Raw genomic sequence first — 13,048 nt, forward strand, 5'->3', positions numbered from 1 at the left:
GCTACAAGTAATGGGGTGGTGGTCTGTGGAAGGGAACAACCCACAAAAAGGAGAGACAAATAGGAAAGATTAACCACTTAGAAGAAAGGCTTTTTAAAGGACACTAGAAGAAACAATTAAAAAAGTAATGGGCGGGCTGTAAGTCCACATAGTATTTACAGCTTGTCTCAAAGAAACAGCGCAAGCGCTGTCTAGGCAAGACATAAACAAATAAGAGGAGAGAGACCAGGCTGTCTGCAGTGAGAACTGTGCCGTCAACAGGCAGCAGTGACTACCTCATACACATTCCCTCCAGGTCCTGTCTCTTCGGTCCCTCCTCGAGTTTCTTGTCCGTGCTGGAGTGCTCCAAACAGCCTGCTGGGATGATGACACTTCCTTTATTTTGCCAGCGGCAGACTTTGGGGCCTAGAACTCAGGGTTTCTAAACAGACATTTTTAAACAGAGAAGTTGCAAAAGTCACTCGCTCTTGTCGGACTCTCTACCACTGGTGACTGGAATTTCCAAGACTGCAGACTGGCTCTAAATTGCCTAAATCTCAGGTTCACCTCCTACAGGACATTATCGCTGGTTAAGAGTCAGATGTCAGGCTCACCTTGAGAGGTTTACTCAAAATTAAAACATTCAATCAAATCTCAGGCTCACTACCCAGTGTTACTGGTTGATCAGTCAGTGACATTCAAGCACACCTCTGACAAGTACTGAAGGTCAAAAGGTGAAGTCATGTAACAGGCTGACTTCTCTAAGATCAATCAATCAGGGGTTCATAGAGTGTGCTACTCACCCATGAGGGTCTCAAGGTGCAAGATCTGCAGAATGCAGGGAATATTCCTGTGGAAGAGGGGCTGCCGTGCAACTGACTGTATCCCAGTGCTACCAGCTTCAGAGTTGCACTCTGCTCATCTGCAATCTACTGAATGTAATGCCTTTGGAACCACAAGACTCCCTGATCTGTCTGTTGCTCAACACTGGCGAATAACAGTAGTGCATGTATGCGAATTTACAGAGTGTGACTCTAGCAGCGCAGTGTTGTGCAGGAGAGGAGGGTATCTCTCTGTTTTCACTCTGTTTAACTGCCTGAATCTATGTCTGCCATCAGGTCAACGGTTTAGGTGACAATGTGGCAGTCTACATGAGCAATTCATTAAAAGCACTTCTTGTGATAGAAAAAAGTGTTTTAGCATTTGGGCAGCTTGCCAGTTACAGTTTGCACCCCAAGAAAAGACAAGTTTAACTCTCTGGCCCCTTTGAATGGCACATCCAAGCATTTATGCACTGGGCCGGGTATCTGAGCCTTGCACTTATCCTAAATTAATTTTGACTTTTCAATCGTCAGTATGACATTGGTGAAAAAAATTCGAGTACCGCTCTTTTTCATTGTTAGGGCGATATCTGAAAAATGGTTTTCCATTCAAGCTGAAACAAAAACATAAAAAACTGTAAATACAAATGTCCACTTGCATGCAACTTGGTTCTAGATCTCCTCTGAACACTGCACACTATTATATATTTACATAGTGTGTCTACAAAATGAATTAGTGCTGTTTTTAATATAGACTGGTAAATCTTGTCTGTCCTGTTTATGTGATTCTTTTTCCATTTTGTGACATACTCCCTTGTAAGCTCTGTGTCATTGCATGACTTTGGTGGGTGTTCTCTAACAAGTGTAATTTGTTGCTGGTGGATAGTTTGGGAGAAGATCATGCTCATACCTTATTCATGAATTGTCACAATATTTAGTGATCCATTGCCTTCTCCTTCAAGTCTTATCTGAAGTTATTGGAGAATTTGTTGTATGATGTTGATCATCATCCTATGAATGTGAAATCCCACATGCATATATTTGTGCTATCATTGTGTGGCAGCACCTTTTTGTTTCACGCTTTGATTATATACCAGTTCCATTCATGAGTTCCATGATACAAAGGCTTCGATTAGGGGTTCCTCGCGAAATAACGATCTCTGAACAAACGTGTGTTTGCCTGCTGATCGCAGTTATAATTGTAGCAATATTAATAGCGCCTAATAATTAAGGGGAGTAATAAAGATCCCAATTTTGGATTATTTACTCGTTAAATTTCAGCATGTCAAAATTGCAGGAAAAGGCCCAGTACATCCTGAGATATCCGGAGTTGGTGTGGTAAGCATGAACTTCGACATGGTATGCCCCATTTCTGATGGCTAAACTCAGAGTAGGTGGTACATACCACACCCATTAAATTCCAGCTCTCCAGGGATCAGATTTTAGTGCCCAAGATACTATTGTGTATTTTTTCATGTTCTAACTGGGGCGGTATAATAATCATTTTATCACACACTGTATCATGATGTAACGTAAGAGCTGAAAATATACGTTCTCACTCTTTTGCTACATTTTGTGCCTTTTGAGCAGTGTATTACAGTAGCAATAGTGTGTAAATTTAAATTATGGTGCTGGCTTCTGTTATAAAGTACATAATAAGATAATGATAGCTCATTTCAATGATTTAGGATCATGGTGTATCTCTTTCCTTTCCAGCTTATCTAGGGTTCCTATGGATGCTGTTGCTGGTGGCCTACGGTCAGCGAGATCCGAACTCCTATTACCTCAACAAGCACCTGCAGAGCAGTTTCTCCAATGGGTTGCAAGATGTCAACAGCTATCAACATTTCTTTACATGGGGAAATACAACACTTATCAGCAATTTATATGGAAGTTATTCAGGTACTCAGATTTCCATCACTATTCCTATAACTCTGCATCGTTTGCAATCTATAGATCATAATTGGTCTGAACTGATCCAGGTTAAGAACTACCGATAGTTATAGTGGTTGACACCACGTAAACACGAAGGCATATCGGACAGGCATCTGCAGTGCATGCAAGTATCTGTTGAGAGAATCCATATCAAACACATTTTAATATACTATGGCAAGCTTTAAGCACTCAAATTCTCATGAGGGCACCACAATTCTTGGAGTGTAGGTAACAAGTATTAGAAAGTCAACATGTTTTACACATACTAACAGTATCTCCAAAGTTTTTGCCTGATCAGTACCAGTGTAACATACAAATGCATCAGTGAGAAAGGGGACCAGTCAACCTTTGCTGAGGGCCCTCCACTTTTCAGCAACACAAGTGACATTTTTTTGTACCTTTTGATCTATTTGAGCTACAAACAGTTTTTTAGTTAAAATCGTAAGATTATGCAGCAGATAATGTATTATGTCGCAAATATGGCAGAGCCATGATTATGTGGAAAACATTTGCAAACTAGGATATTTTGCCATCCATGTATGAACTGCTCTTGTGGAAAAAGGGAGAAGTACGGATGACAGAAACTGCATGGCTCGGAGACAAATTGCTTGAGATTCGACTTTTAAGCGTACTTGGGACATTCCTTCTGGGATTGGAAACGTATCCCACTTTGTGAATGTCTTTTAATGTAAATAACTCATATTAAACCTTATAAAAACATGTGCATCCATTGGCTGAATTAAATAACGTAATAAGCTGTAACTGGTCAGTGGAATGCCAAACAAATCTTAAAATTGTGATGTTTTGCTCTTTCTGGCCACACCTCTGACTCAGCTCACTGACCCAATTCTTGGGTTATTCCCAGCCTCTGATTCTCCACCCACAATTCCCCTACATTTTTTTGCCCACTTCGACCACTGATCTAACCACACCCTGGGTGTACAAGACCCACCCAGGGAGGCCTCTAATTAGCAAGAGACAGATTTCTTGGTGACTTTACCCAGGAAGTATTTGAAAAATGACTCAAGGCCACTCCCCTTTTTTATATCTTCCACAGCCATATAGCTGAACTGATAAATCCTCTTTCTATGATCCAGGTTTTCACACATTAACGTGAGAGCCCCTGTGCGTACACCAGTCCTGCACTGCCAGAACTGCATCTACAGAACACAGGTACTAGCAGGACCAAACCTGTAAATGAAAAGACAGAGAATGCAGAAAGAATTCTGCCACATGAATTTAAGAATTTTATTGGTTGAACTTGATTTGGTAAAAGCGAACTGAACAGTTGCGCGCATCTACGCTTTGGAGTATTTCGAGTGAACTGTGCTTTGTGCTTTGTTATGCACTAGGGATTGTAGGCACAAGGCAAGTCGTTGGGAGGAGGATGCTGGAAGGATGTAGTGTCTCGTGGAAGATCACAAACAGGATTACAACTGTCTGCAACCTCGGATTGCATTGTAAAGTTGTACGTTTACTGTGATAAAACTGCACGCGCTTGCACTAGGACCACAGTTTGAGGGTGCAATTTTTATTTTATTTAAAAATATTTTCATTGAGATATTTCTGAGCGGGGCACATAAATAAATTCATATACAGACGATATTTCATAGTGATAAAATAAACATTGGGATCAAAATTGTACATTTAGCAGCAGCCTTACTTTCATACACAGTATTTTCAATGCAATATTACATTTACAGGCGATTAGTCAGAAAGATTTCTCAGGGATAAAACTAGCATTGGGGGGGTTAAAACCTAAACGTTAATAGCAGTATTGTATTCATATGCAAAATTTAAATTCATTATTATTCCAGGGGCCCCCAACCTCCACCTTCCACCATCATTTGGAGCCAACATTGTTTTTCCCAATGAGGGTGAACTTGTAATTGAGGCTGTAGCAGTAAGCTGTAGGCTGCCTTCCTGCATCTTTTGTTGGTGAATAAGGAAACACTTCTCGACTGCCCAGCGCAGTATGTAAGTGCTACACTCAGGCCCCGATCACAAGCTGGGGGTAGATTTGAATCCCTGTGGAAAGAGGAGTTTGCACCGGAATCAGAATTCTGAGCTCTGCAATGATTATCTAATCTCCTCTGTTTTCCCCTGACACATTTTTGCAGGTCAAATTTGATTAAAGTTATCCGAGGAATAGACCTGGATAAAGTCAAAACGTGGATTTCGGTGCTTTAAATACCGATTCTGCATGATGGGCCTCATTTCCAAGTGAAAGACCCAAATAGGAGGTATTTACCACACCTGGTAAATACCTCATCCCATGGTATTGGAATTTACCAAGTGAAGTAACTACTCCCCCCTTTTCCACACAACTTGGAATGAGGCCATATTGTCCATCATCCCACCCTGGTGTAAGGTGTAGATGTGTGGAAAAACACAGTGACAAAGAGATTTCCCCTGTAGACAGCACATCGAGTCCTCCCTTCTCTCTGTTTCCATCAGGGAGAATGAAATATATACTGATTAGGTTGCAACTTCACCTTAATTATTATATTGAATTAATACCGGCATAATACAATCTAAAAAGGTGCCACCCACATTCATTCATTTGGTGAATACAGAAAATGTTCATTATATTATACTTATAAACATACAGCTGCACTGTACCTGTGGACTAGAGGTCATAAAAAAATATCAATCCACTTTCACGAGAGGCAATCCCTGAGAAAACAGTGATATTCACCACAGAAGGCATGTTTGCTTAAATGCATTATATACTGTTCAAGTGAAAAGGAATTCTGCCACTCAACTGTATAATCACTTCAGTAGACACCTGCATTTTCTTTTTTTAAGTTCAAAAGATTTTTATTGGATAAGTAAAGGTGTCAATACATGAGAAAGAATACAAACATATCTTCAAATAGAGGAGAAAAGTAAAACTTGGTAATGAAAATATACAGTTAATCAGAGGATAACAAAAATTTGAGGCTAAATAACAAAAAAAAACAGCGCTGGTAATAATGAGCAATAAGGTAGCTTATATAGAGAGAATAGTGCAAATAAAAAGCAATGTCACTCAGGGAGGCTTAGGGACCTCTTGCTGAATAGGTGATACATGAGAGGAGCGTTTAGCACAGGTATCTAGGTACAAGGTTACAGGAAGCCATAAATCATGTCGTTTAGCAGCTAAACTAAGGGGGTGCACAAAAACAGTATCTAGCCTGTGATTATAACAAACATTGTACCACCATGCTTTAAAAGAAATATTCGTAAAGTTTTTCCAGTTGACGGTGATTTGCTGGAAAGCAACAGCTAACAACAAATCAACAATTTGCGTATTAAGGTCAGTGTCATCCCAACAAGGAGAAAGGCTTCCTAAAAAAATATTGACAAAAGAGAAGGGGGATGTAGTGTGAAATATGGCATTGATTTGGGCCCAAACTAGTGTCCAGAAATCTTGTGTGAAAGTGCAAGAGAAAAGCATGTGAAACAGAGTGGCCTTAGGAGCAGAACAGGACCAACAGAGATCCGGTGTAGAAGAAAATCTCTTATTCAACACCTGGGGAGAAAAGAGAAGTCTGTTGTATATGAAGAAAAGAGTTTGTGTAAGGGAAGCAGCTCTAGAAGTCTTGCGAAGTTTGGTCCATAATTTATCCCAAAGGGAGGTGGGCCAAGAAATGACAAGGTCAGATTCCCACTGTTCCTCAACTTTGGATTTTGGTCTAGGTGTGAGGATCGTATGAAATGAGTGGTATAATGAGGAGGCTGTAGGGTGAGTACGCAAGAAGGAATGAAGCTGTGAGGTAGGATTGGGAGGGTGAGGATGCATGAGGGGGTTAGAAAGAAGAGCATAAGTGGACATGACTGCATTTTTAAGCGCAAGATACTTGCAGGCAAAAGAACGGGGGAGATGGAAGTGTTGGCTGAGAACGGAGAAGGATAAGAAATCAGAATTAGAGAAGAGTTGAGATACCCAGATTAAACCCCTCTGTCTCCAGGTTTTCCAGTAAAGGGGCTTGCGATTGATGGTTATACTGTTGTTGTGCCAGATAGTGGAGTTAAGAAACTCTGTTACAGAGGAGGGGGGACCTGGGGAGGTGGAAAGAAGCAGCTTGGCTGTAAACTTGTGGATAAGAATGGAGGAAAAGTGAGGCTTGCGAGAGAATGAGAGGTATTCAACAAAGGTGAAGGGGGATAGGGAAAGTCGTTCAATGATAACCCATAAGGGGGACGGCTCAGCAGGGTCTTGCAACCAATGGGAAGCTTGCCGCAGAAGGAATGCCTTGTGGTAAGCGGGAAAATTCTGAAAGTTAACTCCACCCTCAGACTTGGGGAGTTGCAATCTGAGCAGGGACATACGTGCTTTTTTGCCGGACCAGAGAAAGGAAGAGAGAATAGTGTTAATTTTCTTAAAGAACTTAGCAGGGATAGGGATTGGGATGTTGGAGATGGTGTAAAGGACTAACGGGGAGAGCATCATTTTAATCGTATCAAGACGGCCCCACCAGAGAGGTATAATGGGTGCCATCTGGAAGTGAGGTCGGATAATTTCTGGATGCATTTATTGAGGCACATCGAGACAGTGTCAGAGAGGGAGGAAGTAATGTGTAGACCTAGATATTTGATGTGTGAGGGGCTCCAAGTAAAATTGGACGCCATAAAGTCCGGTTTAAAAGTGAACTTAGTAAGGGGTAAAATCTCACACTTGTCATTGTTTAGCTTATAACCTGAGATCTGAGAGTAGTCATGGACTTCAGCTAGAAATGCGGGAATAGAAGTTGCGGGGTTAGACATGAATAATAGAATATCGTCTGCGTAGGCAGCAAGTTTAATGTTAGTGTGGGAGACTTGGAAACCGTGTAAGTTGGGATTCTGACGAAGCTTTGAAAGAAAAGGTTCCAGGGCCAAATTAAAAAGAAAAGGGGAAAGAGGGCATCCCTGACGAACGCCCCTGCCCAGATTGAAAAAAGAGGAAACTAGACCGTTGGCACAAACCGCCGCTCTAGGGCTGGAATAAAGGAAGGAGATAAAAGAAATAAAACATGGGCCAAATCCAAACCATTTGAGGGCGGAGAAAAGGAAAGTCCACTCCACCCTATCGAACGCTTTTTCTGCATCTAGGGCAATGGCTGCTAGGGAATGTTGGAACTGGGGAGATTTAGAAAGGACATTAAACAAAAGTCTGGTGTTATCTGTGATGAAGCGACCTTTGACGAAGCCAGATTGTTCAGGGCCTAGCAATTCGGGAAGATAGGGGTCTAATCTAATGGCGAGAGATTTGGCATACAGTTTATAATCAATGTTGACCAAAGAAATTGGTCTGTAATTCTTACAATGCAGGGTGTCTTTGCCTTCTTTGGGTATGATACAAATGTGGGCGTCTGAGAATGTACCTGAGGAAGAGCCATTTAATATGAAGGAATCAATAAGGGAGTGGAGTCTGGGCAACAACAATTTGGAGAAATGCAGATAAAATTCAACTGTGAATCCGTCTGGCCCAGGGGCCTTGTCCTTCTTGAGTGACTGAAGTGCTGTAAGTAATTCATCACTGGAGATTGGTGATTCAAGGGCGGATAAATCAACAGGGAAATTGGAAGGTGGTTGGATGGTGGCAAAGAAAGTAGCAAGAGAATGAGCAGTGGGGTGCGTCTCAGAGGAATAGAGTTTGGAATAAAACTGGGAGAATTGCTCTAAAATCTCAACATCCGTATGTTTTAAAACAGAATTAACATCGTAGACAGATTCAATATTCAGTTTGTTTTGTTTGACTTTTAAATAATTGGCTAAGACCTTCCCCGCCTTATTTTTACCTCCATAGAATTTAGAACTGGATTACAACAAATACAATGAAGCATCCTCAGTGGATTGTTTGTTATATTGCATCTTAGCGACAATGAGAGCAGTCAGACTTTCTTGCGAGTGGGATGTATAGAAGGAATGCTCTAACTGTTTGATCGTACAAAGGAGGTCACTGGTGCGTTTACGAGCATTCTTGCGTTTAGTAGCTACAAAGCTGATAATAAAACCTCTGGCTGCTGCTTTATAGGCGTCCCAGACAACGTGGTTAGGCATAGTGGGTGTGTCGTTAATGGTGAAAAATTCTGTGGTGAAGTCTACAAAGGAGGCGGAGAATTTGGGATCGAGGAGTAAGGTGTTGTTGAAGCGCCATCTCTTTGGTCCAGTGGACTTGGGTAAGATGTCAATGTTTATCAAAACGGGGGCATGATCAGAAAATAAGATGGGGCCTATGTCAGCGTGGGTGAGGGATTGGGACATATGGTGGGAGAGGAAAATATAGTCAATACGTGACTGGGAATGGTGAGTCGGGGAATAGAAGGTGAATTCTTTAGAAGTGGGATTGCAGAGACGCCAGGCATCAATGAGTTTATGTTGGGATATCGCTTGAGCGAAAAGCTTGTGAGATTTAGTAGGGATATAAGGTGTCTTGGAGTTTCTGTCTAAAAAAGGATCAAGGGGTAGGTTACAATCACCTGCTAAAATAAAATTATCATCAATCAATTCAGTGATACGGGAGGCCATTGCGCGCCAAAAAACCTGATCACCACCAGTAGGGGCGTAGATATTAAGAAGGGAGAGAGGGACGCCTTTTAAGGAGAGTTTGACGTACAACCATCTACCTTCAGGGTCTGACTCAGAAGCTAAGAGCAAATGAGCAAGAGATTTGCGAACCAGTACAACCACACCATTTCTTTTACCATCACCCGGAGATGAAAATACAGCACCCACCCAACCTCTCTTAAGTTTAGCAGCTTCATCGTCAGACAGATGGGTTTCTTGTAAGAAGGCAATATCTATATTTAATTTGGCTAAATGAGAGAGAATTTTTTGTCTCTTGATAGGAGAATGCAGACCTTTAACATTCCAGGATAAAATTCGAACTGACATTAAGGATTAATCAAAAAGTGGGCCAATTGGAGAGTAGGACAACAAGGAAATGCCTCGGAGCAAGCAAGGGCACAAGAAAGAAAAAGAATGAGGTGAGAGCTGACGTGATGGAACAAGGAAAGAAGAAAAAATGAGAGAGGAACCAGTGAGGCCATAAAAATAGGAAAGAGCCAAGAAAATAGAAAGAATGGTAAGAAGATACAGTAATTCTGAAAAATAGTGGTAAGTAAGGTCCAAGGGAGAATCAAATAGGTAAAGGGAGATGAATACGAGCAAGAGAACCAGTATGCAGTGGGGAGAAGAAGGAGTGACGAAAGAGAAGTGGAGGAGAGCCAAGGAAAAGGTAACGACACCAATAAATCTGAAAGCAACGAGGGAAGAGGTAAGATAAGAAGATATAGAACATAGCAAAACATGATAACTAAGGAATAAAGGGTACTTACGAGGGGTAGCAAGGGAAAAATACAATCAGGAACTGGGAACAAGCGGAAACACACGTGGAGATGAGGGGAGGGAGGTAGGGCCAACTGGGAGAGGCAAGGCATTCGGGGTGAGGGAGACGTCCAACCAGAGATAACACAACGGAACGCAAAACAGTGATCTGTGAAGGGAGAAAAAGAACATGGTTAGAAACTCGAATACAACGAAGATAAAAAACAAACATATGGCCAACTGAGGAGCCAGAACAACACTTTCAGACGAAAAAATGAAAAATATAATCTTAACTAGAAGTCATACAATCTGAAGAACCTGCAAAAAATGAAGGGATTAAAGCAGAACAAATTAGAGAGTCAAATCGCAACTACGAAAACAAGTCATGGTGGGTGGGAAGAGGGACCAGCTATCTCCATGTCAGGTTGACCGCAGGAGTTCAGGAAACTTCGAAGTCGCGTAGGATCCTCATATGTCGTAGTCTTGTTATTATGAGTGACCTTAAATAGACAAGGATGAAAAAGTCCATATCTGGCACCAATGGAGCGAAGGTCAGGTCTCATATCTAGGAAGGCCTTGCGACGGTTTGCAGTGGTCCTGGCATAATCCTGCGCAAAGAACAAAGTGGAGCCTGACCATGTGAGGCGAGGAGAGGCTTTGGCGGCTAAGAGGACTTTCAGCAAGTCTGTGTACTCTAGAAAGTACATTATTACACCTCTAGGCTTCGTTGACGCGGAAGGAGAGGAGGAAGCTCGACCAAGCCTGTGGGCACGTTGGATATTCAGTGAAGTGTCTTCAGGTAGGTGAAGAAGCTTCGGGAGAAAAGACTTGAAAAAACTGATGGGATCATTTCCCTCACAACCCTCCACCAAGCCATAAAGACGGAGATTGTTGCGTCTGTTGCGATTTTCAAGGTCCTCCACCTGCTTCTGAAGAGAGGAAATCTGCGTGTGCAAGTGGGAGACCTTGGACGCGGATTCCTGAAGAGAGGAAACGTCGCGTTCCACCAACGACACTCTTTCGTCCATCGAAGCCCAATTGTCAGTGAGAATCTGCAATTTAGCATTCGTCTCCTCCATGTAAGGGCACAGGGCCCGTATCTCTTCGAGGATTAGCTCCATTGAGATGGGCGAGGAGGACTTAGGAGGCGAAGGCGGGTCTTTCTTTAACCTCTTAGAGTTCACTTTTGCCAAAGGCTGTGAGGAGATGTCCGCAGTTGATGTCATCTCGGTTGAAGATAAAGACTGAGAAGCCTCCAGATGAGCCAATGCTGTGAATAATTTGGAATTCTTAATATAACTACGTTTTTGGACTTGACTGGAGCAATGCGCCATCAGCACACTAATGGAACGTGAGGTCAAAAAGAAGAAAGAAATATCTTACTGCCCAGCTGAAAAAGGACCAGGGAGCAAATTAAAAAAAAGGAAGGGAAATGCCAGGCCACAGAATTGGAGTCAAAAATGTCGGAGGTTAGAGTCATAAAGATGGCCGCCATATATGAGGAAAATTGAAAATTCCAGTCAGCTGAAAAAGGCAACGGAAATAATCATAGTTGAAGTAGAAGAAAAAAGTCACCTTAGAGTGCAGATTATCCACATCTGTGCTTCAGGAGGTGCTGGGGACAGTAGTATAAGCGTGAGGCGTCCAGGGGATCCATGCGCGATAAGGCGCGCTGCTGAGGCGATCACGGGCGAGAGTAAACAAGATGGCGGCCGCGGCCGATAACGAGCCGCGACCGAAAATAAAATGAGCTGTAAGTCCTAAAATAACTGTGCCTCAGCGCCAAAAAAGGATTAAAAATGATCCTGGCATGTTCCGACAGGGAAGACTGCCCTTTGTTGGTGGAAAATGAGGCGCGAACCGCCGGTAGACCCTGATGTGGACGGAGCTCCTAGCCGAACGCCGCCATCTCCTTCGGGCGCCAAGCCACGCCCCCCTGCATTTTCTTTAATATTTAATATTTAGGGAAGGGTGAAATTATTTGCAAAGCAAATTTGCAGCACTTTGAGATTTGGTGTGCAAAATCCGTTGCCTGCAAGGCGGCCCTGTTTGCTGTTAAGACAGCCTCAGAACTTCCATTGACAGCAGCCTGACTTCAAAATGGCTGTGCCCCATGTAACTATAGGTGATTTCAAAATAATAAAAATTCACTCCTCGTCTCTGTGAGTACAAACCTTTGTGCAAATCAATCAGCCTCCAGTTACAGATCCAGTCACTTTTAAATCAGGGAGAGACGAGATATACCTTGCAATGATCGAGAGCTTTAAGACAGGTGTCAACACTATTCATGCCAACACTTCAGAACAGGAAAATGGGTGATTTAAACAAAAAAATCAGGGGAGTGTGTTTTCCCCACAGGCCTCTGTTGAAGCAGAGGAGTGGACCGCTCAAATAAAGGCATTGTTGCTAAAAAAATCTGGAGTCTCCAGCATGAATCATTGGTCACTAGGACAGCATAGTTAGAAATGGAGCCACCCAGGGGCGTAGATTGTTCAATAAGACTTGGGGTGGGGGGGGGGGGGGGTTGAGTGCCAGATTTTCTGACAATCCACCTGGCATATCATGCTAACTATTACATGAGAAGCAGGGCATGAGAGTGGCTTATTGGCCAATGGAGTGAGAGTTTTGTAAAGTACCCATATTACAATCAGAAGAATGTGTGTGTGTGTGTGTGTGTGTGTGTGTGCGCGTGTGTGTGTGTGTGCGTGTGTGTGTTTTTGTCTGAGTGAGTATTTAAAAATCCAGTGTGAAATCCGAGTGACACCTTACCATACCCAACTAAACACTCCCAAATATTTACTAATTAATACATTTATTAGGGGGGTGTAACACCCCCAAACAACCCCCCTGAAGATACGCCCATGGATCTACCCCCCACCCCCAACTATTTTATATTATTATTATATTATATTATACTCATTTGTATGGCGCCACGAATCATCCCCAGGGTGATCTCCCGGCGCTTGAGGAGAGGACACCCAATGAGCAGTATAATCTTAAAACAGCCAAGTCTTAAGCAT

General features: G+C 42.5%; 1 protein-coding gene across 1 annotated transcript in view; it reads left to right on the forward strand.

Annotated features, from left to right (window-relative positions):
* Nucleotides 1-13,048, forward strand: part of LOC146776065 (polycystin-1-like protein 2) — an 865,077-nt gene that overhangs the window by 764,097 nt on the left and 87,932 nt on the right. The window contains exon 35 of the mRNA XM_085637447.1: nucleotides 2,517-2,702. Coding sequence (XP_085493573.1) covers nucleotides 2,517-2,702 — 186 coding nt within the window. The remainder of the gene's footprint in view (nucleotides 1-2,516; nucleotides 2,703-13,048) is intronic.

This window comes from Triturus cristatus, chromosome 12 (genome assembly GCF_964204655.1).
Source record: "Triturus cristatus chromosome 12, aTriCri1.1, whole genome shotgun sequence".
NCBI classification, from domain to species: domain Eukaryota; kingdom Metazoa; phylum Chordata; class Amphibia; order Caudata; family Salamandridae; genus Triturus; species Triturus cristatus.